At 32.5% G+C, this 22547-nt stretch overlaps 3 protein-coding genes across 3 annotated transcripts; all 3 read right to left on the bottom strand.

Annotated features, from left to right (window-relative positions):
* Nucleotides 1-99: 99 nt before the first annotated feature.
* Nucleotides 100-13376, bottom strand: LOC129893961 (agamous-like MADS-box protein AGL65). The gene is given in 10 exon segments (XM_055969418.1): nucleotides 100-284; nucleotides 287-492; nucleotides 602-729; nucleotides 991-1083; nucleotides 1908-1923; nucleotides 2064-2128; nucleotides 2239-2257; nucleotides 2354-2413; nucleotides 3138-3306; nucleotides 13265-13376. Coding segments are annotated over 10 exon segments (1053 nt in total).
* An 851-nt stretch (nucleotides 13377-14227) lies between these two features.
* LOC129896732 (E3 ubiquitin-protein ligase RSL1-like) lies at nucleotides 14228-15737 on the bottom strand. Its single transcript, XM_055972692.1, has 2 exons — nucleotides 14786-15737; nucleotides 14228-14649 (listed from the first exon to the last, which is right to left on the bottom strand). The coding sequence occupies exons 1-2, from the start codon at nucleotides 15505-15507 to the stop codon at nucleotides 14574-14576; spliced, it is 798 nt and encodes a 265-aa protein (XP_055828667.1). The 5' UTR covers nucleotides 15508-15737; the 3' UTR covers nucleotides 14228-14573.
* Nucleotides 15738-21135: 5398 nt separating this feature from the next.
* LOC129895623 (probable calcium-binding protein CML46) lies at nucleotides 21136-21970 on the bottom strand. The gene has a single exon (XM_055971352.1). It carries the CDS (start codon nucleotides 21882-21884, stop codon nucleotides 21249-21251), a length of 636 nt encoding a protein of 211 aa, XP_055827327.1. The 5' UTR covers nucleotides 21885-21970; the 3' UTR covers nucleotides 21136-21248.
* Between the last annotated feature and the right edge of the window lie 577 nt (nucleotides 21971-22547).

Raw genomic sequence — 22547 nt, 5'->3', positions numbered from 1 at the left:
AAAGTGAACAAGGAAACATGCATGGAGCAAATAAATTCCATTTGTAAGATAGACAATTAAACAATTTTTCCAACAATTAATTGTCACAGAGTTGAGAAATTAACTGAGAATGGAAACAGGTAAAATTACCCGTGCTTATGATTTTTCATCAAAACCTGGAACAGAAACGGCATCAGCTGCACTATAATTGACTGCATCCACAGACCTTGTTAGGTTATAGTTTCTTTGAAATTCATAATCCATCAAATATCCTTTCAAATTGACATCGCTCAGAGGATCCATATTTTCCTTTCCAGCAGATTAAGATTATCATTGGGGTTGTATGAATACTGCTCACTTAGTTGCTGTCTCAAGAATGATATACTATTTGGATCATTCAAGACACTGTTATCTAGTATTGCAGTTGTTGCCTGTCTAGCTTGATCAACTTTCCCGGAGTCCAGAACATGAGAAGATTCAGCAGCTGAAGTATCTCCGGAGTATCCCATATTTCTATAGAGAAACAATGGTTGACAATTTGATTGTAAGATCACTACTAGAGCTGTTTCACGTAAATGGGGAACGACATAAAGATGCTGAATAAATATGGTCTAATACTCACTCATGGGGTAGAATGTTTGGTGCCTGAGGGAATGACATGTGCTGGATTTTATTTGCTGGATGCCATGGATAAGTTTGCCCATCTAGTTCGCTGTTCATCAAAAGATACAAATGTGTCGTGTTCTGGAGCTGTTATATGAATGCAGAAGCATTCAGCTATTTACAAATTTTACACTGTTTTTCCCAAACAACAAATTTAAGAGACTAAAACAGAAACAGAAGGGAGGAAGGGCAAGGTGTCTCCCCACAAAATTCTTGTTCAGATGACCAGAGAAGTCACTATGTAGTTGAAGCTTGAATACCTGTTTTCTAACACTTGTTGCAGCACTAGGATCACCAAGTACCCCCAAAATCAAATACTAGCATTAATCCAGTTTTTGGAAAGATTACCTTCTGAACATGAACTGCATTAAGTGACTCCCTTAGTGCACACTCCATCAGCGCGAGATCTTCCACTTTATTTATCTTATCAGGATTACTCCACTACCTACGACTATGCAAAGGAGTAAGTTGAATACACGATAAATAATGACATTAGTCATTTAGCCCATATGATCTAGTTACAACTGCATATTAACTCAATCACGGAAGCAGCATATGTGGATTAAGCTTAAAGCAACTGGTGGGTCTATAACCACACAAAATATTATTAATTGGACCTATAATCAAGCAAGACACTATTAGTTGTGTATGGTGTCCAATAAAAGTGTCCAAATGAGAGAGAATTTATTAGATATTCCTCAAAAGTTCTTTCAGATACATTCAAAAAGCAAATACAACCTTTGATTTGTCATCCCCCCCAATGTAAATGGACAAATGACAACACACGTTATCAGCGCAGAGACCAAAATAAGATAAAAATACACAATCGATTTTGTTAGTTCCATATGGTCACAACTTTTAAAGTGATCTGAATCCCAGCAAGAGACATGTAGTTGCAAAATTTTAGCTTTTACCACTGGAAAAGCTGATTCCATTCAGCGCTGAGCTAGAAACTTTGGAAGAACATACATACAGGGAACTTTTTTCTACTGTTTGAATTTAAACGACCAAAATATTGCAGCAGTTGATAAAGAGGTCAATTTATGGTAAAAATTTGAACACCAAAAATAGAAAAGGAAAAACAAAGGAATGCAGGACTATACTTGAGTCTCATTTCTACATCAGTAAGCCGAGATTGCAAGACTTTCACTTGGTTGTGTAATTCCTGTCAGCACCAATTATGAAAAAGAAAATAATCCACACGACTTGAGTTAAGTTATATAATAGTTGCAAAAATGGTGTTGAGAGAGTAAGAAAGTGCATACTTCAACTGATGGATCACTGCAACAAAGGAAAAAGGTAGAAAAGACAAGGTAAACGGTTAACATAATGCTTAACAAATTTGAAAGAAAGAAGCATTTTTTACAATTGGTACAAATTTGAAGTAAAAGATCCTCAAATTGATTAACAAAAATATATACCTAGCATCTAGAAACTCTTGCACGCCTATATCGTTGTCAAGTTTCTTAAAAGTCTTCCTCAATGTCTGGAGTGTAACCATTAGCATTGTTATTACTTTCAACTGGATTAAGAAATAACAAACAAACCATAGATAGAAAGAGGAAAAATCAGATTTGTGATGAATATCAAACTTACTTCAAGGCTCTCCAACTTCCTGTTGTAAGTACAAGATTAACAAAAACTGGTTATTTGGCCTTTATATCTTATCCTAGATAAAAACAAATCCGAATAGGCAAGACTGTTTTTGTACCTTTTTGCCCTTTCTTGAGGAGTCAATTGAGCAAATTTTGCAATTATTTCATAAAAATTGCTGAAGACATGCAATAGAAATTAGGGATTGAATAATCCTATAGTTCACCATATATGATGAAGAAACTGTATAGTTACTGTCAGATGAATAAAAAAACAAAGGACTAAATCACTACACAAGACTAACTGTGATAAAAACCTATCAGTAGAAAATAGCAGGTAAAGCTTTGAAAATAGAAGTGAATGGGTTATATGTATTTACAAGACCATCTTCTAGAGTAGTAAAGGCTCTTCATGCCAGGTACTTTAAAATGAGAACATCACTCATTTGACCTCTACATGCCCAATGCGCGATGCTAGAAGTTTGGGGAATTGCCAAAGAGTAAGTCTCCAATAAAGTAACCTGTTATTTCACATATCGCCTATGAACTGATCAATGATACTATGAAACAATCCTAACCTCATAGATTATTACATACACAAAAGAATATTCCAAGGAAGTAGAATCACAATGGTTCTCAACGAAAATGAAATGGAAAAGCACATGAAATTGGATCTCAAGTAGTAATTTAAACTACCAAACTAAATCATGGATGTAATCTGTGCACAGCAATGAATTTAGTAAAGATAGAGGAAGGTAGGGTTTGCTCTGAACGCCAGCAGAGTACTGATGTGTCAATCTATTTTGCAAGTAACTTTAAATTGGGATCTTTGACATACTACTGAATCAAAGTAACAGGAAAGAAACTAGTAATGCGCGCCTTGTTAGATGGTGGGGAAAGTACCTTGGTCCGCCTTGAAATGGCGTTGGTTTTCCAGTTGGGGAAAACATAACAAGGATAATGTCGATGTCACATAGCACAGAAATCTCCTCAGCTTTCTTCAAGATTCCACATCTTCGTTTGCAATAAGTGACTTGCCGGTCATATTCAGCCTTACCCTTACCATCCTGGACTATAATAAACACAACATTCTTAACCAAATTACAAGAAGATCACGGAATACATTTGCTACTTATTAAACTCAAAAAAAAAAAAAGAAGAAGCGTTATTCGCTCAATAAGAAATGCAGTCGTCTGCGTGAGAGAGATTGCATGAAAAATGTCTTTCCATATATAGACATAAGCTACCACAAGAATCTCTTACTCTCTCTTTCATTTTGTATTTGAGTCATGTACCATCAGCTAACATTAACCAGGTTAAGCACCTCCACCCACGACCGATAGATCCTGCGTTCGAGTCACATTTGAGGGGAAGTGTGGAAACACTATAAATCCTTCAAAATGGGGTAAAAAAAAATACTTAATTCTTTTTATTCTCTCCCCTAATTTCTCTCCGTATTCATAACTCCTCAAATATAATAATCCATTTTCTCTCAATGACTTTTCCAAATCCATGTGTCCACAAGTCTCTTTTCTATCTATACAATACTATACTAGTGAGATTATCCGCGCTTCGCACAGTTATAAGAAAAATTAATAAATTACTATATTGCATTGTTTATATATATAAATTCTATATATTGATAGTTTCTTATTTTAAATGAAGTATTATAAAATATTTATATTTAAGTTAGTGTTAGAGAATACAATATAGATCTTTGTCTTCATCCTAAACATGATAGTTCATTCATTTTTCTTCAATATGTAAAATAGAAACTCTTTTTTTTAATTGTACAAACCATTCATAGGTGCATATTAAAATTAAAAAAAAAATTATAAGTGGTGAAGTAAATGAAATCATTAGAGGTTATATGTTGAAACAATAATCTACTATATTAAGTTGAAAATATTATTTTTTATTTTAAATTTCTTTATCTTTTGTGGGAGTATATTAGGTTATATGTTGAAACAATAATTATATTAGACATTTCAAATTATTTTACCTCGTGAAATTGAACTACACATCTATGATCTAACAATCTTCGTTATAGATCTCGCTCCTGCAAAATCAAATCAAAGAAGACAAAAAAATGACCAACCAAAAAGACAAAAGATGAAGTATCCTGGAGAAATGAAAATAAAATAATCATCGTATATGCCTCAAAATAGGTTTTTATAAGAGTAATTTTAAGGTGCCATCAATTTGTATATTAAATTATTTGAAGGTTATGAATATGAAAGGTTAGGAGTTATGAACATTACTACTGTTAATTAAGAGTAGAATTTATGATTAAGGAGATAATTTTATAAAATAAAATAATTGAAAAAAATAACTGAAAAAAGTAAAAAAAAGATAAATATAAATGGAGACCATAGAGAGGTGCCACATCACCTTGTCTATGATCCTCCTTTATATATATATATATAGATATCGATAGATAGATTATTGCCGTAGACAGTTCAATTCATATGGAATTATAGCAATTCATAATGAACATCAATATTTTTTTCCAAAAGTTGAATATTTGAGATAATAAAAAAATATTTTTCTACTAACAATTTACCTAACAATTTAGGATTGAAACAAATTAACACAATTTTTATATGTTAACAAAACATAAAGTTCTACAATCCAATATTAATTCGAATTAGACAATAACACTGAAACACACATTATCTATATAAGGAGTAAATTTATGTTCACGTCAAAGCAATACGTTTAAACACAGATGGGTTTTGAGGTAATAGTATTTTTCCTCTCTTTCATAGTATTATATTATTTCTTATTTTATATGGTTGATTATTTATCTACATTTTTATTGGCTTCAATTTTTGTTTGGATGTACGCATACTTTGAAAGAAAAATATATGTTTATTTAAAAATTGAAGAAGCTTTCGATATTGGTATTCAATATAAATTATAGCATACAAATATATGACCCAAGTTATTGAAACTACTATGTTCGTTCTCTTCTTTTCTTCATACTATGATCATTATTGTTTCCCATTGCCCAAAATCCAACAGACAAGAATTGCAGCAACTTGCCCTGCAAAAGTTACAAGGAATATATAGAGTAAGTATTTTATTGTGGACAAATGTTAATCAATATGGGTTGTGATGGGAGATGTTTCATTTTTAATTAAAGATCTCGATTTTAAATTTTGAGAATGGAGAAAATTTTGTTGGGAACTCCACCTTTAAATGAGTTCTATAGTGTGTAATTCAAATTTAGTCGGAGTTCCAATATGACACTGGACACCGAGTGAAAAAAAGGGACATAGAATCAGAAGTACATTTAATTATTTTGTCTACTGTTATTGTCAAATAGAATTAGTTTTAAAGTTACAAATATTAAAAAATAAATAAAATATATATTTAATGTGAAATTTATTTTATAGACAAAAAATGTTGATATGTGTCCTACAATAGGAATAGAAAAATGTATTTATAAACTTGTGATATGGGAGAGTAATATTCACGTAATTATTTATAATTGTGTGCTCAATGATATAAGTTACACACGTAATAATTTATTCATTTTATATTCACTTTTTATTAACTGAAGCGGTACTTACGTGTAAAAGACTTCACAAAATCATCTTTTCACCTTTTTCCTTCAATTATTATACTATTATTTTAATGATATTAAATATAGTTTATAAACATAATACAAATTAAATAGAGAAGATTTTCTTATTATGGTCAAATTTTTATACGAAGAATCTTTTTTCAACTAAAATAGATTTGATCCAAAAAAAATTGAAAATATTTCCAAAATAATAGACAAAAAAGGTTTTTAAAATGTCCCAAAAATAGGCCCAAAAAAGTCAAAAAATGGCTTTAAAATAGGCAAAAACAATCAAAAAAAGGTTTTAAAAATGAGCAAAAATTGATAAAAACGTCAACAAAACATTAAAAACGAAAGTAAAATAAAAAAATGAAAAAAAGTCCGAAAAAATAGGCAAAAAAGTCCACAAACGGTTTTTAAAATAGGCAAAAAAAAAAGTCAAAAAAAGGGTTTAAAAAATTGACAAAAAACGTCATCAAAAAAGTTAAAAAGAAAGTTACAACAAAAACCAAAAAAAAGTTCAAAAAAATAGGCAAAAAAAATAATCAAAAAACGATTTTTAAAATAGGCAAAAAAAAAAGGTCCAAAAATCAGAAAACCCAAAAAGAGTCCAAAAGAAAATAGGTAAATGTTTTCAAATAATACTTGAATTCCTAAATTTATGGGACATTCTAAATCAATTAACTTTACCTTTTTTAAAATCTATATGATATGAAAAAAGGTATCCACTAGCAAACTTGTCATTTACTAATTTTTAAAATTAACTATCATTTAATTATTATTCTAATATTTAATGTAAAATTGACATATTGTATCCTACTTCTCTTTGAAGTCTAAAAATCATAAGGTATAAGAAGACTACTTCAATATCTATAAAATTATGAGGGACAGATTGATGAGCACGAAATCTCCCGTTCTTCTTTTCTGTCTCCTCCTTTCCATAAGTCTTTCACCTTATTTTAACTCTCAAGAATTGATGTAATAATATTGTAGTTTGTAACTATAATTGTTTTTTTCTACCTTATGTTATATTATGGGGATAAATATAGTTTATACTAGGTTTACAAGTGTACTACTTACTCTCCCTCCTTTTATTTTTTTGTAATAATCGTACACAGGACATCATTGCGATTTACCTTATTTTAGTTTAAAACATGAGAAGCTTCACTTGCTTGAGAATTGTCACGACCCCAATCCATTCTGACACCACTCTAACTCTCCTGTGGGAGAACCATTCTAACAACCCAACAATAAAAATTGAAATATGTACACAAGCTTAGATATGCGGAAGCAGGATAAAAACTAAAATAATGACTGAGTCCTCATAAACTAAACAAAAAAGTTCAAATATCAAGAAGTGCGAAAACACCCTAGAAAACTGAAAGTTGTTCGTACCAAAACTCTAACAATGTCTGAAAAGGAAAGGGAAACACTCCCACAAGAAAACATAATAATAGAACAGTGACTAAAGTCTTAATCTTGGAAAAAGGACTAGAACATGGAAGAGTCCATGGCAACTTGAAACAAACAGCTCACCCTTGAACTCGAACAAGCTTAATCTTCTAACCGAGGTCTCTCCGCAGTCGGCTGAATACGCTTGTATTCAACAAAAAGGCAAAGTAGACAAAAATAACGGTGTACTGGTAGGATCACACGGTTAGCTAGTAAGCGGATCAAAGACAAGTAAATTCAACACAATAGACATTTCATATACAGAATAAGTCAACAACATCTCAATATTACAACTCAACGTCTTCCACATGCTATATTTCACACAAGGGTCCTCTCAAGGGACCTACAAACAATCAACTTTGTGTCGGAACGTGACATCCGATTCAAGTATGTGTTAGAATGTGATAACCGATCGAAATACATGTCAGAACGTGACACTCAATCCAAATTATGTGTTGGAACGTGACACCCGATCCCAAGATATCACAATCACAATCACATTCAATGTTTCCAACATTTATACCACCAAGAACAGGTTCATCACAATAACAAGCCATCAAGTGATCATTTCACACATAATCTAGCATGTTTCCCTATTCATATACACACATGCATTTCATAAAGCAATTTAACAAGTATATGAAATAAATACGGGAAACTAGACCATCACCTACCCCAAATTAAAGCTTTCGCATCCTTACAATGCAAGAGCCTTTCATTTTCAGATTTGTTCTTCTCGTTTTGGTCTAAAAAACATTAAATACATATCAAGGATCAATACAATGGCCTAGCTATCAGAAAATATAACACAGTTTCACTCTCTAGGCCAAACTCATAATCCTAACCTTACCCTAGGGCTATTTCCCACCATAGATTTTCAGTTCAAATCCCCCCCAATGATTATCACCCATACTTCTAGTTTATAGAAATCAAAGTATGAATCTAGGGAGTAAAAACCTTACCTTAAGCTTGAAAATTAGTGAAAAATCAATGAAAACCGCCCTAGATCGCCTCTTGGAGTTTTAAAAATTGATTGTTGTAGAAAAGACTGTTTCTGGTCTTTTTCACGACTTAATTCGCGATTGTCCCTCTCTGGAGGGATATGCGAAAACAGTGAGCTCAGAGTTTGTGCTCCAAGCCTCTATTTCTCAACACACCCCTTCCAAAGATGCATTAAAATTATACCATTCACGCCAAATTCAATTTTGAAAGTTTTACTCGCCCGAATGCGATTCCGCGAAGTCGTAAATACTTCGTATATCTTGGCTATCAGCCTGTCCAATCAAATAAAGATTTGGCCTCCCATCATTCATGTTATCACCTTAGACTTTATCTGACTAAGAATTCGTCCAAATCTAGCCTAAGCTCAAATTTTTCGAAGTTACTACCCGAAGTTTTCTGGACCGAAATCCTTTTCCATTGGCCTATCCTTAACGACGGAAACAGGTCGTTACAAGAATGGATCCCTTCGTGGTGCGAATTCAAATTAGTTGGACTTCAATACGGATATCGAACACTGATGAAAAATAAAAATATCATGGCTTGGACTATCAACATACTGCAAAATCAAAAAGAGGGAGGAATTAGTTTTTCTAGTTTAATTTTCAGCAGTATTGTATATTATTCAACTCTTAGCTATCAACTAGATTATTAGAATTTCGTCCAACTTCTGAAAGGAATAGATAGCCATAGCGGCAATCTCAAATAAAGCTTCTCTCAACCTCAATAACTTTACTTTTGTATGTTATTATTTGAACTTTTTGAAATATGAGCTTTGTTAAGTAACTATTTTTGCTATTTTTTGAGCTTCAGACTAATGATAGCATGAAAAATTGGGGAATCATATTTATACTTGAAAGTTGTTATATTTGAAAGTTAAGTTACTTAAATATTTTATTTATACATATTTAAATAATATATGATATTTATTTGAATGAATATAATCCTTCTGATTAGTGACATAACTAAAGGTTTCTCTTATTTCCAACCATTGCTACCTTTTAAAAATGACTTAATTATTATTGCATGTCTTTTTACTTGGATTTTTCGTTTTGGATTATATTATTATGAGTCACGGTAAGAGACGAAAGATTAAAATCTGAAACAATTTGCTATAATACAAAGTTCAGAAATTTCTATTCTGCGTATTGGAAGAGGTATGATCATGTTTACCTGAATATTTGTTAGTCCACTCGGCTCAAGCCGAGGAGAGATAAAGAAAAATCAAAGATATAGTAATCGTGCCATAAGACCTTGTTCCTTTCTACTTGATGTTCTTCATTTTCCTCGGTTTTTAAGTCCACCTGTATTAAGGTTAGCAAATCAGAAACAATAAAGATGAAAATAAAAAATAGTATCCGAATCCACAGAATTCACTCTGTGTCTATAAGGAATTTAATCCCCTCAGTGTACCGGAAGTTATGGATTATTTCCTTCCAAGATAAAACAGATAAACTATTAAAGAAGTAGCGGTACCCCAAACTTCAATAATTTCAGCGAACTCACAAGTCAGCAACAAAATCACACAAAGACTCAACTTTCATTTTTCATTCATAACTTTAAAACCCAACAATATTATGATTGTTGACAAAAAAAAATATAAGCAAATAATTGGATGCGCTTTTCATGATATCCTCCCTCTGTTCCAGTTTATATGACTCGCTTTTTTTTTTAGTCAGTTCCTAAAAATAATGACACATTCATATATTTAGTAACAATTTAATTTTAAAATATTCATTTTATCCTTAATAAAATGATTTACAGTCACACAAATAACTATCACTTATTTTAGACCACAAATTTCAAAAGTCTTTCTTTCTTTCTTAAACTTCGTGCCAAGTCAAACTAACTTCTATAAAATGGGACGGAGGGAATATAGTTATTATAAAAAGTTAAAAACTTATGAAAACGACAATAACATACTCAATATAATTACACAAATAAGGTCTGAAGAGAATGATGTGTGTACAATCTTATCCTTAACTTGAAAAATATACATACAATTATAAATAGTTTAACTATCATACTCATAAAAAGTTTTAAAAAATGCATAAATAAGATATGATTTTCTAATACACGCTCACATCAAATTTTAATATGTTCTCAGACTATCTTTACTTTGTGAAAATTTGCACTGTCATTAATTGACGTTAGAATAAGTCGTAAATTCATATAAATTTATGGTGATTTTCAATGAATTTGTGTTAATTGTTTATGCTGCGATAATTTTTGACGTATAGAAATTTAAACATGAAGTTATTTTTATAATTGTATAGATATTATTCAGTTTTTTTCCTTCTATTACATAATATTGTGTTTATATTGTGATATATACTGCATGTTTATGGTGAACAATATTAAATAAAGGAAGGTGCAAACAAAGTGTGCACCTTACAATTAATGAAGAAAGGCGCATATGCGATATATATCATTTTATGTTTGTATCTGATAACTCAAAATAAGTAAAACAAAAAAGGGGAATTTACATAGATATACTATATTATATTAAAAAAAATATTTATCATTTATAGCAATAATATTTTTATTTCCAGTAAACACTCATAATATATTTATAATACAGTTTTAATACTTATTACAGAGAATAATATATAAATCACGAATAATACAAATTTTATTGATAAATAATACATTTATCACACACTTTAATACATTTATAATACATTGTGTCAGTTTCTTACAAAGCAAGCATAATATATTTTAAAAACTCTTACAATACATTTATCTCATATGTATAATTCACTTTTAATACATAGTACAGATTTATCATAGTATTGCTCCAAATAATAATAAATAAAAAATATCGCTAAAATTAGTAATTATTTATTAAAAAATACTCACTCAAGTAATTTTTTCAACAAAAAATGTATTTAATAAGACTATAATTATATGTTTATCTTCACAAATTCATGAAAGTCAATCGTCTTTATATCGATAAATAAGTCACTCGTGCAATGATCTACACCGATCATTCACAGAAATATGTACTTTATTCATTCATTATATCTATTTGCTCAAAAAATTACTTAAATAAGATTGTAAAATATTTATAAAATTGTATATTACATAACTTAATATACACGTGCAACACGTTATGAGATTAGTTAAGAAAAATATTCAACCGCTATTATCCTTTTATTTATTTCTAAGTTATTCTTAAAACTAAATAAATTTAAATTTTAAATAATACAATTATTCTCGAACGATAATTTTTTTTTAAAATTTATTTAATACAAAATAGATAGAATGAGAAATTAGATTAACGGCCGTACCTATCAAAAAGATATCGGCCAGTTTGGAACTTGGGATTACTTGTCCTTATGGCAAACTTGCCGTCTATCAAGTTTTGTCCAAAATATAAATAGTGTTGCAATTGATCTGTCCAAAGAAGAATGTAGTGACAAGTGTATCTATGTTTTCAGACGTGCTCACACATTAACAACTTGTTTGGATGTTAGAGCTACTACACAATGTGACATATTAGTAATTAAAAGATCGACTTATAATAATTATAAAAAAAAGAGTAGGATATGGTAGAAAATTATTATTAAAAAAGGTAAATAAATAATAAAATAAAATTATTTAAAAAATATAGAAAGCGAAAAAAAAATCATATTGATGCGTTAACAATAACTCGGTCATTATTTAGGACAATTTGTTATTATATTATGCAGGGGCGGCACCAGAATATTTGATAAGAGGGTTTCAAAAAATTAAAAAATAAGGGACTGGATGAAAAAAGTAAAAAAATGTATCATTGTCGAGATTGAACCCGCGACCGCGGGCTCAATCACAATCACCTTATGCACTGATCCACAATCTCCATTTGTTAAGGGGATGCAAAAATAATATTTGTACATGAATAAAAAAATTTGCAATATATATATAGTGCAATTTTCCGACGAAGGGGGGTTCGGTTGCCACCCCTCGCACCCCTGTAGCTCCGCCCCTGATATCATGATGATTTAATAATATAATCTAATAAAATTTAAGTAACTTAGTAGATCAAACTAGCTTTATCTCTACTCTATGATTATGTAATCAGTTTGGTATGCCAAACTCAATCTTGTATTTTTTTTTGTTCATCAATGATCAAAGGAGGCAGTTAATTATTTTTTTTAAAAAAATAACAATCGAAATATATACCAATTTAAAGCAATATCTTATTGTTGGTGTATATACATTTTATTATTAAAATAAAATATTAAGTGCATATTTTAGTAGATATAAATTAATAAGAATGTGGTCAATTATTCTTAGTATAATTTATGTAACCACTAAGTCATGTTTTACCTCATTATGCCTTGTAACATATGTAACTTTCGAGGCATAATCCCTCAATTTATTTACTTATATTGTTATCTACTTTATTCCTATTCAAGATAATGAAAAATTCATCACCTATAAATAGTGATGTTTCTTTCTTTGTGAAGGGGTATCAAGAAAGATGAGAAATGTGGATAATATTGTAGTGCGTAGTAGTGAAAGAGAGAGTTGAGACAAGAAAAATATTCTAAGTTTTCAGCTATATTCACTATACAAAAGAGGGTATCTATATGTTGAAAGAATGTGTTCTTTTTGTGGAGCTTTTGACTCTTAAACTAATCCGGAGATGCTTGAGTTGTACAAGTTGTTGGGTTGTTGTATTCTGGAGGGGACAATCAAGAGATATACTGCTAGATCGATGTAGATTATGTCGTAGTGGGCTTAAATCTCCTTAAAGATAGCGAGATAACCGCGCCTCGGCCTAAATATATTTTTATTCATTTCTTTCATTTTATTTTTCAGGTGTAATTTATTGTATTTGTGGTATATTACACCAACACATACAATACAATAGGTAACAACCATACAATAATTGTTTAAAAAGGGAAATTATCAAACTAGGCAAAATTATCAACTTATTTATGAAAAATAGCTATAGTTTCAAAAAATTATTAAAAAGAGCAATACTTTGGTAGTATAGCAAATTATTTGTATCCTAGTTTGATACCTCTCCTCCCTCTCTCTTGCCCTCTCCTCTCTCTCGCACTCTCTGTCTCCTCTCTCCCTTGCCTCTCCTCCCTCTCTCTTTCCCTCTCCTCTCTCTCCCTCTCTCCTGCCATCTCCTCTCTCGTCCTCTATCTCTCTTTTCCGTCAATAAGAAGAAATACATTCAAAATTTTTATGTATTAATTGTATTCAATAAATATAGGTGAGAGTTTTGTATTTTATTTTAATTGTATTCGAAAAACTGTATTTTATATTTTTGTATCAATTGTATCAAACCAATGAGATGATGAATACAATTGTATTTCAAATACAATTCATACAAAATAAATATAGAATACAATGCAAAATATGTGTATGAATTATATTCAATAAATATAAGTGAGAGTTTTGTATTTTATTTTAATTGTATTCAAAAAAATTATATTTTATATTTTTTTGTATAAATTGTATTTGTATTCATACGAATACAATAGGCATTCATCCTCTCTGTCAAATGTATTTGTATCCAATCAAAGAGAGGATGAATGCAATTGTATTCATTGTATTTCGAATACAATTGATATAAAATAAATACAGAATACAATACAAAATAAATACAAATACAATTTGTGGTATTTTAAATACAATTGATACAAATAAATACAGAATACAATGCAAAATAAATAAAAAATACAATCCTCTTTCCTCCCTCTCTCGATCTCACTCGCTTCTCTACTGTTAATATGTATTCATTTTGATACAAATCAATTTTTTTTGAATTTTTTTCTCCAAACAGCGAAAAAATACACTTTCTCCACTCTCTCCCATCGCTCACCTCTCTTCTCCCTCCTCCCTAATATTTTGCTATTATCCATAATTAAGCAAATTATAACTATAGAGTCCCATTTAATGCTAAAATATTGTTGTTTTGATAAATTTCCCTTTATTTTTATACATGTGAAATTTTAAAATAAAACACAAAATATTTATAGGATCATTTTTTCTAAACAAATTGCAAAATCCCCCCTCCGTCTTTTAGCTATTCGGTCTCCGATTCAAGCATCTTATAAAAACAAAAGGTGAATGCCAGGATTTTGGACCCAACACTAAATTAAAGTCTAGTGGATAACAAACATCCAGCATATGATACCAAGCAAACAAACATAAAAAGTCTAGTGGATAACAAACATCCAGCATCTGAATTGGTATTTAGAGGCAATCCGATATCGTTAAGCATTCCTTCTCCCTTTTGTATCGTTAAGCATAGTCATAATTTTCATATACCTATCTATTCAGCAAATAAATAGGACTTCTTTAGAGGCTATCCAGTATCATTCACTAATCTGACAACTCCAATGGCTTTCACTCCATGTTTCTCCGCATACATAGCAAAATTCAGATCCACACCTGAATCCACAATATAGATTAAAAAAAAATCATATGTAAACACATTGATTAGTTAAGTTAATACAACTTATAAAGGAAATTAAACCTCCCACCAGGTCACACCACCCTATAAAAGTCAAAGAAGAAATTAACTAACCAGCAGGTTATGTGTATACAACCATCAGCCTTCTGCACAAGATGTTTGCAGTGAGGGCAATTCATCCATTTGGAGTTGTTAGCAAGTTCCTCAACCTTTAAGTCATCTTCTCTGTTTTTTTCATCCTTTTGGAACTTGTCACAATCAAGCCCTCTATGCCAAGGGACTCCACAAGCCGCGCAGAGCAACCTTTGGCATACAGGACATATACACTCGATTAAGTCTTGATCTTGATCATAAATCAGCAGCTCCGAACAATCTTTATAAGGACAATAAAATTTCTCGCAATCAAGAAGAGTTGACTCACTCAACCCCCCTTCCCATTTTTCGAATACATCTTCTGGGATGATTGATTTACAAGAAACAGGTTCAATTGTTGCTCGACATTTCAAACCAGGGCAAGTTACATGGAAAATGCGGTCTTGAATCTTGGACTGGACATATTGGCCTATGCAATCAGAACAGAATGAGTGATCAGGGCAATTTTCGAGTTTGAGCATTTCATTTGTAACTTTTTTCTCCATACAGATGTCACAAAAAACATGGGATGATTCAGGGGATTCTTGGATTTCTGTTGATGACATGTGAAGATGGAAGATTCCTAAAGAGGCTGCAAGAACCTCTTGGAACTGGAGTTCCTCCGCGCACTCGTCGTCGTCTGATACTATGAGTGCGCGAAAATCTTCGTTTGCATCAAACACATCTGAAATTATGTCTGCCATTGAATCGATCAGTGGTTGGTAAATTAGAAGATTTCTTGAAGAATTTTGCTGATTTGTTATACTATTTGATTTGATTTTGATAAATGCAGAGGCGTTTTATATTGTCCTATTATTAGATAACAATGAGTATAAAATAAAGACCGAAGACTTGTAACAATTTTATGTGACACCAGCAAAATGCTAAGCAGTTGACGTTTGCAATTTTAGCCATTTCGTAATGGTAGTGACATGTTAAAAGCAGGGACCAAGAAATTGTGATTTAAAAAGATTTGAGGGATGAGAAGAAACTTCCACACTTTGACAAAGTTCGAGTCTACTTAAGTTCTTCGAAAGAAAAAATCGGGAGCGCTTCTATCAAATGGGCTTTATGTGGTGCGAATTTTAATTAGTCGAACTTCAAATGTGTTAAAACAAGCCATTATCATCACGGTAAAAATTATAGCCGATAGGAAAGACATAATTCTATTTCTTAACTAAGTACCCCAAACAAGAGCCATGTTCGATCCGAGTCACCCAACCCTCATGTGCCTTACAATAGCCCATAGGCATGATGTTGGGAATTGATCATCCCACCCTCACCACCTCCTAACCCCAATTCCTCACCCATTCCACCAGTAAATTTTGCGTATTTAAATATTTTTAAAATAATATTATTTACTTTTCAAATATTAAAAAATAAATAAAAAAAATCATTCATTTTCTTGCCTACCAAACAAACCTAATTAGTGAAGATTCCGTCTATAAACTAATCACTTTTCCACCGACCGAAGAGGATAAAGAAAAACATTAGTATACAGACAAAATCTTACTTGAGGATCTCAAATTGCTACAGTACTGAAAAAGTCTTTATATGACATTTGATTGGAAAATTCTAAAAAGCTAAGTCAAAAAACCAAGTCTGCCCTCCAGCTCCAAGGTCTATTTGTCTAGACTCTTTGGCAACAAAAATGCGTAAATAAACTGTGTACATGACGATGTTAGACAAACGAATTGTTATTAAAAATTATACTTTTTTTTTTTGGTTCACACTCGGTGTCCTATACACCCTTGGGCTTGACAGTTGACTAACTATAATTAGCACTGCAAAGTCCACTTCGGGGTAAAACATTTGCAATTTTAGGATTTACACTTTTCTTGTGACACTTGAGATATATATCAGATGAACAAGATATCTCAGTTTAATAATATAAACGAGAGACGTGTGAAATTATATACGTACAACAATAATCGGATCAGTAGGGGTGAACAAAACACAACCAAAAATCTCACCAAATCGTAAATCAAGTAAAATTGAGTAAAAAAATTCGACTAGTAATTTAATTTGACTTGATTTGGTATTGAAGAAAAAATCCAACATATTGGGTTGATTTGGTTTTAAATTTAAAAAGTCAACCCGAAATCAAATCAACCCGACATCATATATATAATTTTTTAAAATTATTTAATCCATAAAAAAAATATTTTAATAATTTATAAATATTTCTTATATTTTTTTCATAGTTTTTATCTTTTAACAATATTATTTAAAATTTGATATAGAATTTCGAATAGTCCAATAATAGGATCGTTTGGTGGGAACAAGTTGTTTCGGGATTAATTATCTCGAGATAAGTTATTCTACCATGTAGTAAAATATTCTATTTTCAAAGGATCTTTTTTGTTATTGAAGTCTTCAATCTGTGACGAAGTTATCTCATCACTAAGATATAAATAATGGATAAATAATTTCAGGACTGCCTAATACCACCAGCCAAACACGGAATAAAATAATTCTGCATTTTATTCCTTGGATTATTATACCGTATACCTTATTAGTTTGATTTGATTTATAAATTTAAAAAAGAGAAATTACGCAAATAACCAGTATAATAAACTTAATTAGGCTCCTTAGCTATAGTGTGCATATTTATGGGTTGTAGCTATAGTTTAAGTTGTCTCGTTTGTATAATTCGCAGGTACGTTTGTATAATTGAAATATTTTTTGTATAAACTCGAAGTAACAAATTTATACAAACACAAACATCTGAACTTTTAAACAGTTATACAAATTATATTAGACAAAATTACATTATGTAAAAGTTATACAAATTTTGAATTATACAAACTTGCGAATTATATAAACTCGAACCGTAATTAACATTAAATGTTAGTGGCAAATTATAAATTAGCTAAACTATAGATATGTTAACTAATTAACTGGTATATGTTTGTTTATTTTAGTAATTTTCCCATATAAAAACTCAACAACAACAACAACAACCCAGTGAAAACCCACACGTGGGGTCTAGGGAGGGTAAAATGTACGCAGACCTAACTCATACCAAGGTAGGACGGCTGTTTCCGAAAGACCCTCGGCTCAGTAAAATCATAAACGAAGTCAGATAAGGATAAGAAGTTCAAAGCTAAGCAAATACAAAAAGCAAGCCAGATAAAATAGAGCAATCAAAGTACATAAAGTAATAGATTATAATAGAAATCAGACCACAAGGAATTATAGTGCGCTAATACGCCTACTAAAAATGAAGAATAACGAGACTATGAACTAGACTTCTACAATAATGTGGGTCCTCCACACCCTCTTATCTAAGGTCATGTCCTCGGTAAGTTGTAACTGAGTTCTGTCTTGTCTAATCACCTCTCCCCAATATTTCTTCGGCTTACCCCTACCTCTTCTAAAACCATCCATGGCCAACCTTTCACACCTCCGCACTGGGGCATCTGTGTTTCTCTTCTTCACGTGCCCAAACCATCTCAGCCGTATTTCCCGCATCTTGTCTTTCATAGAGGCCACTCCTACCTTGTCTTGAATAGCCTCATTTCTAATCTTGTCGCTCCTCGTGTGCCCACACATCCATCTCAACATTCTCATCTCGGCAACTTTTATCTTTTGAACGTGAGAGAGCTTAACTGGCCATCACTCTACTCCATACAACATAGCTGGTCTAACCACCACTTTTTAGAACTTGCCTTTAAGTTGTGGTAGCACATTCTTGTCACATAGCACTCTGGAAGCGAGCCTCAATTTCATCCACCCTGCCCCAATACGATATGTGACATCATCGTCAATCTCCCCGGTGCCTTGCATAATAGACCCAAGGTACTTGAAACTACTTTTCTTTAGGGTGGCCTGGTCACCAAGCCTAACTTCAGTGTCATCTCCTGAGGTGTCTCACTGAACTTGAACTCTAATTACCTTGTCTTGGTCCTACTCAGCTTAAATCCTTTAGACTCCAAGGTCTGTCTCCAATCCTCCAACTTAGAGTTAACTCCGCTACGAATCTCATCGATCAAGACTATGTCGTCCGCGAAAAGCATACACCATGGCACCTCACCTTGAATTTGTCGCGTCAATCCATCCATCACCAATGCAAATAAAAATGGACTAAGAGCTGATCCTTGATGCAACCCCATCACAACTGGAAAGTGCTCTGAGTCGCCTCCGACTGTCCTTACCCTAGTTTTGGCACCCTCATACATGTCCTTGATCACCCTAATGTATACCACAGGTACACATTTAGCCTCCAAACATCTCCATAGTATCTCTCGTGGAACTTTATCGTACGCCTTTTCTAGGTCAACGAATACCATATGCAAGTCCCTCTTTCTCTCCCTATACTACTCCACCAGTCTCCTCATAAGATGGATGGCTTCTATAGTCGAGCGTCTCGGCATGGATCCAAACTGATTCTCTCAAATAGACACTCCTCTCCTCACCCTCATCTCCGCCACTCTTTCCTATACTTTCATAGTATGGCTTAGAAGCTTGATACCTCTATAGTTGTCGCAACTCTAGATATCCCATTGTTCTTGTATAAGGGGATCATTACGCTAGACCTCCGTTCTTCGGACATCATTGTCGTCTTAAGGATGACATTAAATAGCCTAGTCATCCATGTGATCCTAGGTCGGTCATCCCCTACCCTTTTCTTCCTCGTCATCTTGATCCCTAAATCAATCAACAAGAGTTTATGTCGGGTTGTAAGGTTGTCGATCGGAATAATCTTACAGTCTTTGCACAGACCTTTATCATTCTTTCTAAGGAATAGATAATCTATCTGAGTCTTAGCCACCGAACTACGAAAGGTTATCAAGTGGTCCTCCTTCTTAGGAAAACTCGAATTGGCTATCACCAACCCAAAAGCTCTTGCGAAATCCAAAAGTGAAACTCTTCCTCCATTTCTGTCCCCGAAGCCAAAGCCTTCATGCACATCATCATACCCTCCTGAAATAGACCCAATGTGCCCATTGAAATTTTCTCCCACGAAAAGCTTCTCGTATGCGGTATGCCTCCCACTAACTCATCCAAATCCTCTAAAAAACGCCTCTTATCCTCCTCACTTAAGTTCTCTTGCGATGCATAAACACTAATAATGTTCAACGTGATCCGTTCAACGACCACCTTAATCGACATCATCCTATCAGTAACTCTCCTAACCTCCACCACCTGGTCTTTAAATCACTGTCTACTAAAATGCCTATCCCATTCCTATACTTCGATCTACCAGAGAACCAAAGCTTATACCCGTCTACCTCCTTAGCTGTAGAGCCTACCCATTTGTCTGTTGGACACAAGCTATATTAATCTTCCTTTTCTTTAGAATTTTAACTAGCTCTATGGATTTTCCCGTTAACGTCCCAATGTTCCAAGAACCTACTCTCAGTTTAGACGCTACTTTAACCCACTTACCCCGCCTTACCCTCGGCGCTGTCCCCATTCCCGTCCCCAAGCAAGAACATGACCCTAGTCTACCATCACTATCCAAAGCCAAGAAAATGTGTGTGGACTAATAAATTATTCAAATAGATTATTCACAGGTCTAAAGTCAGCAAAATATAACTACAAGTGTATGAACAAAGAATAGATATGAAAAAGATAAAATATATGGAAACCGGAGGTACCAACTCCAGTCTGAAAGAACCTGATTACCGCCAAAAATGAATTTTGCGGTGTGGACCGATCTGACCAGTTGTGTTTCCATCCAAGCAGTAGCGAACAAAATCCGATGATAGCCTGCCGGTTCTTAACACAAACCCAGCAAGCTAGAGCCCAACAGTATATCAATAGTTTCTCTTGAAATCTTCAAGACCCAGAAATCAATTGACGTTTTATCCTTAATGATGTAATCTTGACGTCAACCTGGAGGTCAGTTATACCTGCAAAACAACACTAAAGAAGAAGACGAAGAAGAAGAGAAGAGAAGAAAAAGAAGTAGAGCCTTTTCAGAGGATCTGGGACGAGACTCAAGGCGTCGGCGGCGGATCTGCTCTTTTCCCTTATATTGTTCGCCGGAAAAAATGGTAACTACCGTCGTTCCTCTCTTCTTGTTGGAAAAGGGAGGATCGCCGAAGCTGGGGTTGATGGAAGGACGGGCTAGCGAGGCTAGGGGCAGAAAGCCAGAAACAGTGCTCGACACAAATAATTTGATTTGATATTTAAAAAATTCAAACCAACCCGATTCATGTACACCACTAATTGAATGTATAAATTGATGTTTGCAGATTTTGAAGGTTCTATTATATCCCCTAAGATTTAACATCAGTTCCAATGTGATCCACATTGAACTGAAAAGGATAAAATTTGTAATTTTTCTGTTTCGTTAATTTTTATTATCGTAAATAAATTGCGTACATGACAACATTGTTAATGGATTTACACCTTTTGGTATGGATACTTTATGATAGTAGTAGTAGTAGTACTTAATAGAAGTAAGGTATAAAAATAAAAATAAAAAAAACTCAGTCTAACTCTTCTCAGGATCCCGAAAGCTCTGTTCCATGAGCTTCAAAAATTCATGAAAATCAATTCTTCCATCTCTGTTTTCATCAAAGGCTATAATCATCTTCTTACAATCCTTCATCGAAAATTCGGAGAAACCCATTCTCCAAATTAATTTCATTAACTCACTTGCATCAATATATCCATCTCCATTTTCATCAAACACATCGAAAGCTTCCTTAATTTCTTCAAAACTAGGTTCTACTTCCTCAAATAAACTCGAAACCTCAGCCAACTCTGTTTTATCCTCAATTTTATTCCCATTTGAATTGCATAAACTAATTAGTTTATCCATAATTACTACCTCAAAAATATCGCGATTTTCATCATGTCCACAATTTTTCAAGGTGTTTGATGAATTCTTAACATCAGGAGGATTATTATCATGATCACCTCGAGTCAACGCCTTTCGGAGAGTGACGAAGAATAGAACTAGTGCTCGGAGAGTAAAAAAAAAACAAGAATATAAATCTTGAAATGTGCTTAGGATGCTGAGAATGGTACACCTTAATATGATAAAAAAAAATTGATTGAGATCATCAGCTATTTTCTTGCCCAATAATGAAGGACTAATTGCTGATATTGAAAAAATGTTCTCCATTTCTCAAACTTGTGTGTTTTCTTTTGAAGCTAATTAATTCTTGTTTGGAATTAATATTAAATCATGGGATGGTGTAGAGACGAATTTTGTGTGTCTATATAGAGAGACAGTTTAAACAAGTCTAGTCTTTGTGGAAAATTCGAAGGAAAATGTGGTGAAAAGGAAATCAAGTTTCTTACGATTACATAAAATAACAAAACAAGTCATCATTTTTGGTTCCTTTTTTATTGGAGTGTATAGCCAAAGTCGGTCATGGGATTTCCTAGTAATTTCAGTGAATAATAATTGTATTAAACAATGCGCGTTGCATCAGCAATATAATATGCGTATAAGGGAATAATCAAAAATGCGTTTACATATATTAGGTTGTTCTCTAATGGTCGACAGATTTGAATTACATATAAATCATTGTGGATATTATTATAATCTAAACTTGGTAGTATTAATTTTTCTTAATTTCCACAGAGAATATGAGACTGATAAACTAAATAAAATAACTATGTTGGATCACTTATTCTGAAGATAATCAATAACTTTGTGACATAATACAGGTGATGCTTCTCTTTGAAGCCAAATATTTGACGTTTTCGGCTTCGACTTATCCGCACATTGATTAAAAAAATTTCAGAAAATTATGCTAATGAAAAAAATAAAAAAATAAAA

This window comes from Solanum dulcamara, chromosome 7, assembly GCF_947179165.1.
Source record: "Solanum dulcamara chromosome 7, daSolDulc1.2, whole genome shotgun sequence".
Lineage (NCBI taxonomy): Eukaryota > Viridiplantae > Streptophyta > Magnoliopsida > Solanales > Solanaceae > Solanum > Solanum dulcamara.
This window is presented reverse-complemented; position numbering and strand designations above follow the sequence as displayed.

Bases quoted from the DNA above. Each gene is read 5' to 3' on its own strand.
- LOC129896732 (XM_055972692.1), bottom strand. From the start codon at position 15,507: ATGGCAGACATAATTTCAGATGTGTTTGATGCAAACGAAGATTTTCGC. The intron at 14,650-14,785 runs GTTAGTTAATTT...TTGTGGATTCAG, and splicing joins TGTATACACATAACCTGCTG to GTGTGGATCTGAATTTTGCT.
- LOC129895623 (XM_055971352.1), bottom strand. From the start codon at position 21,884: ATGGAGAACATTTTTTCAATATCAGCAATTAGTCCTTCATTATTGGGC.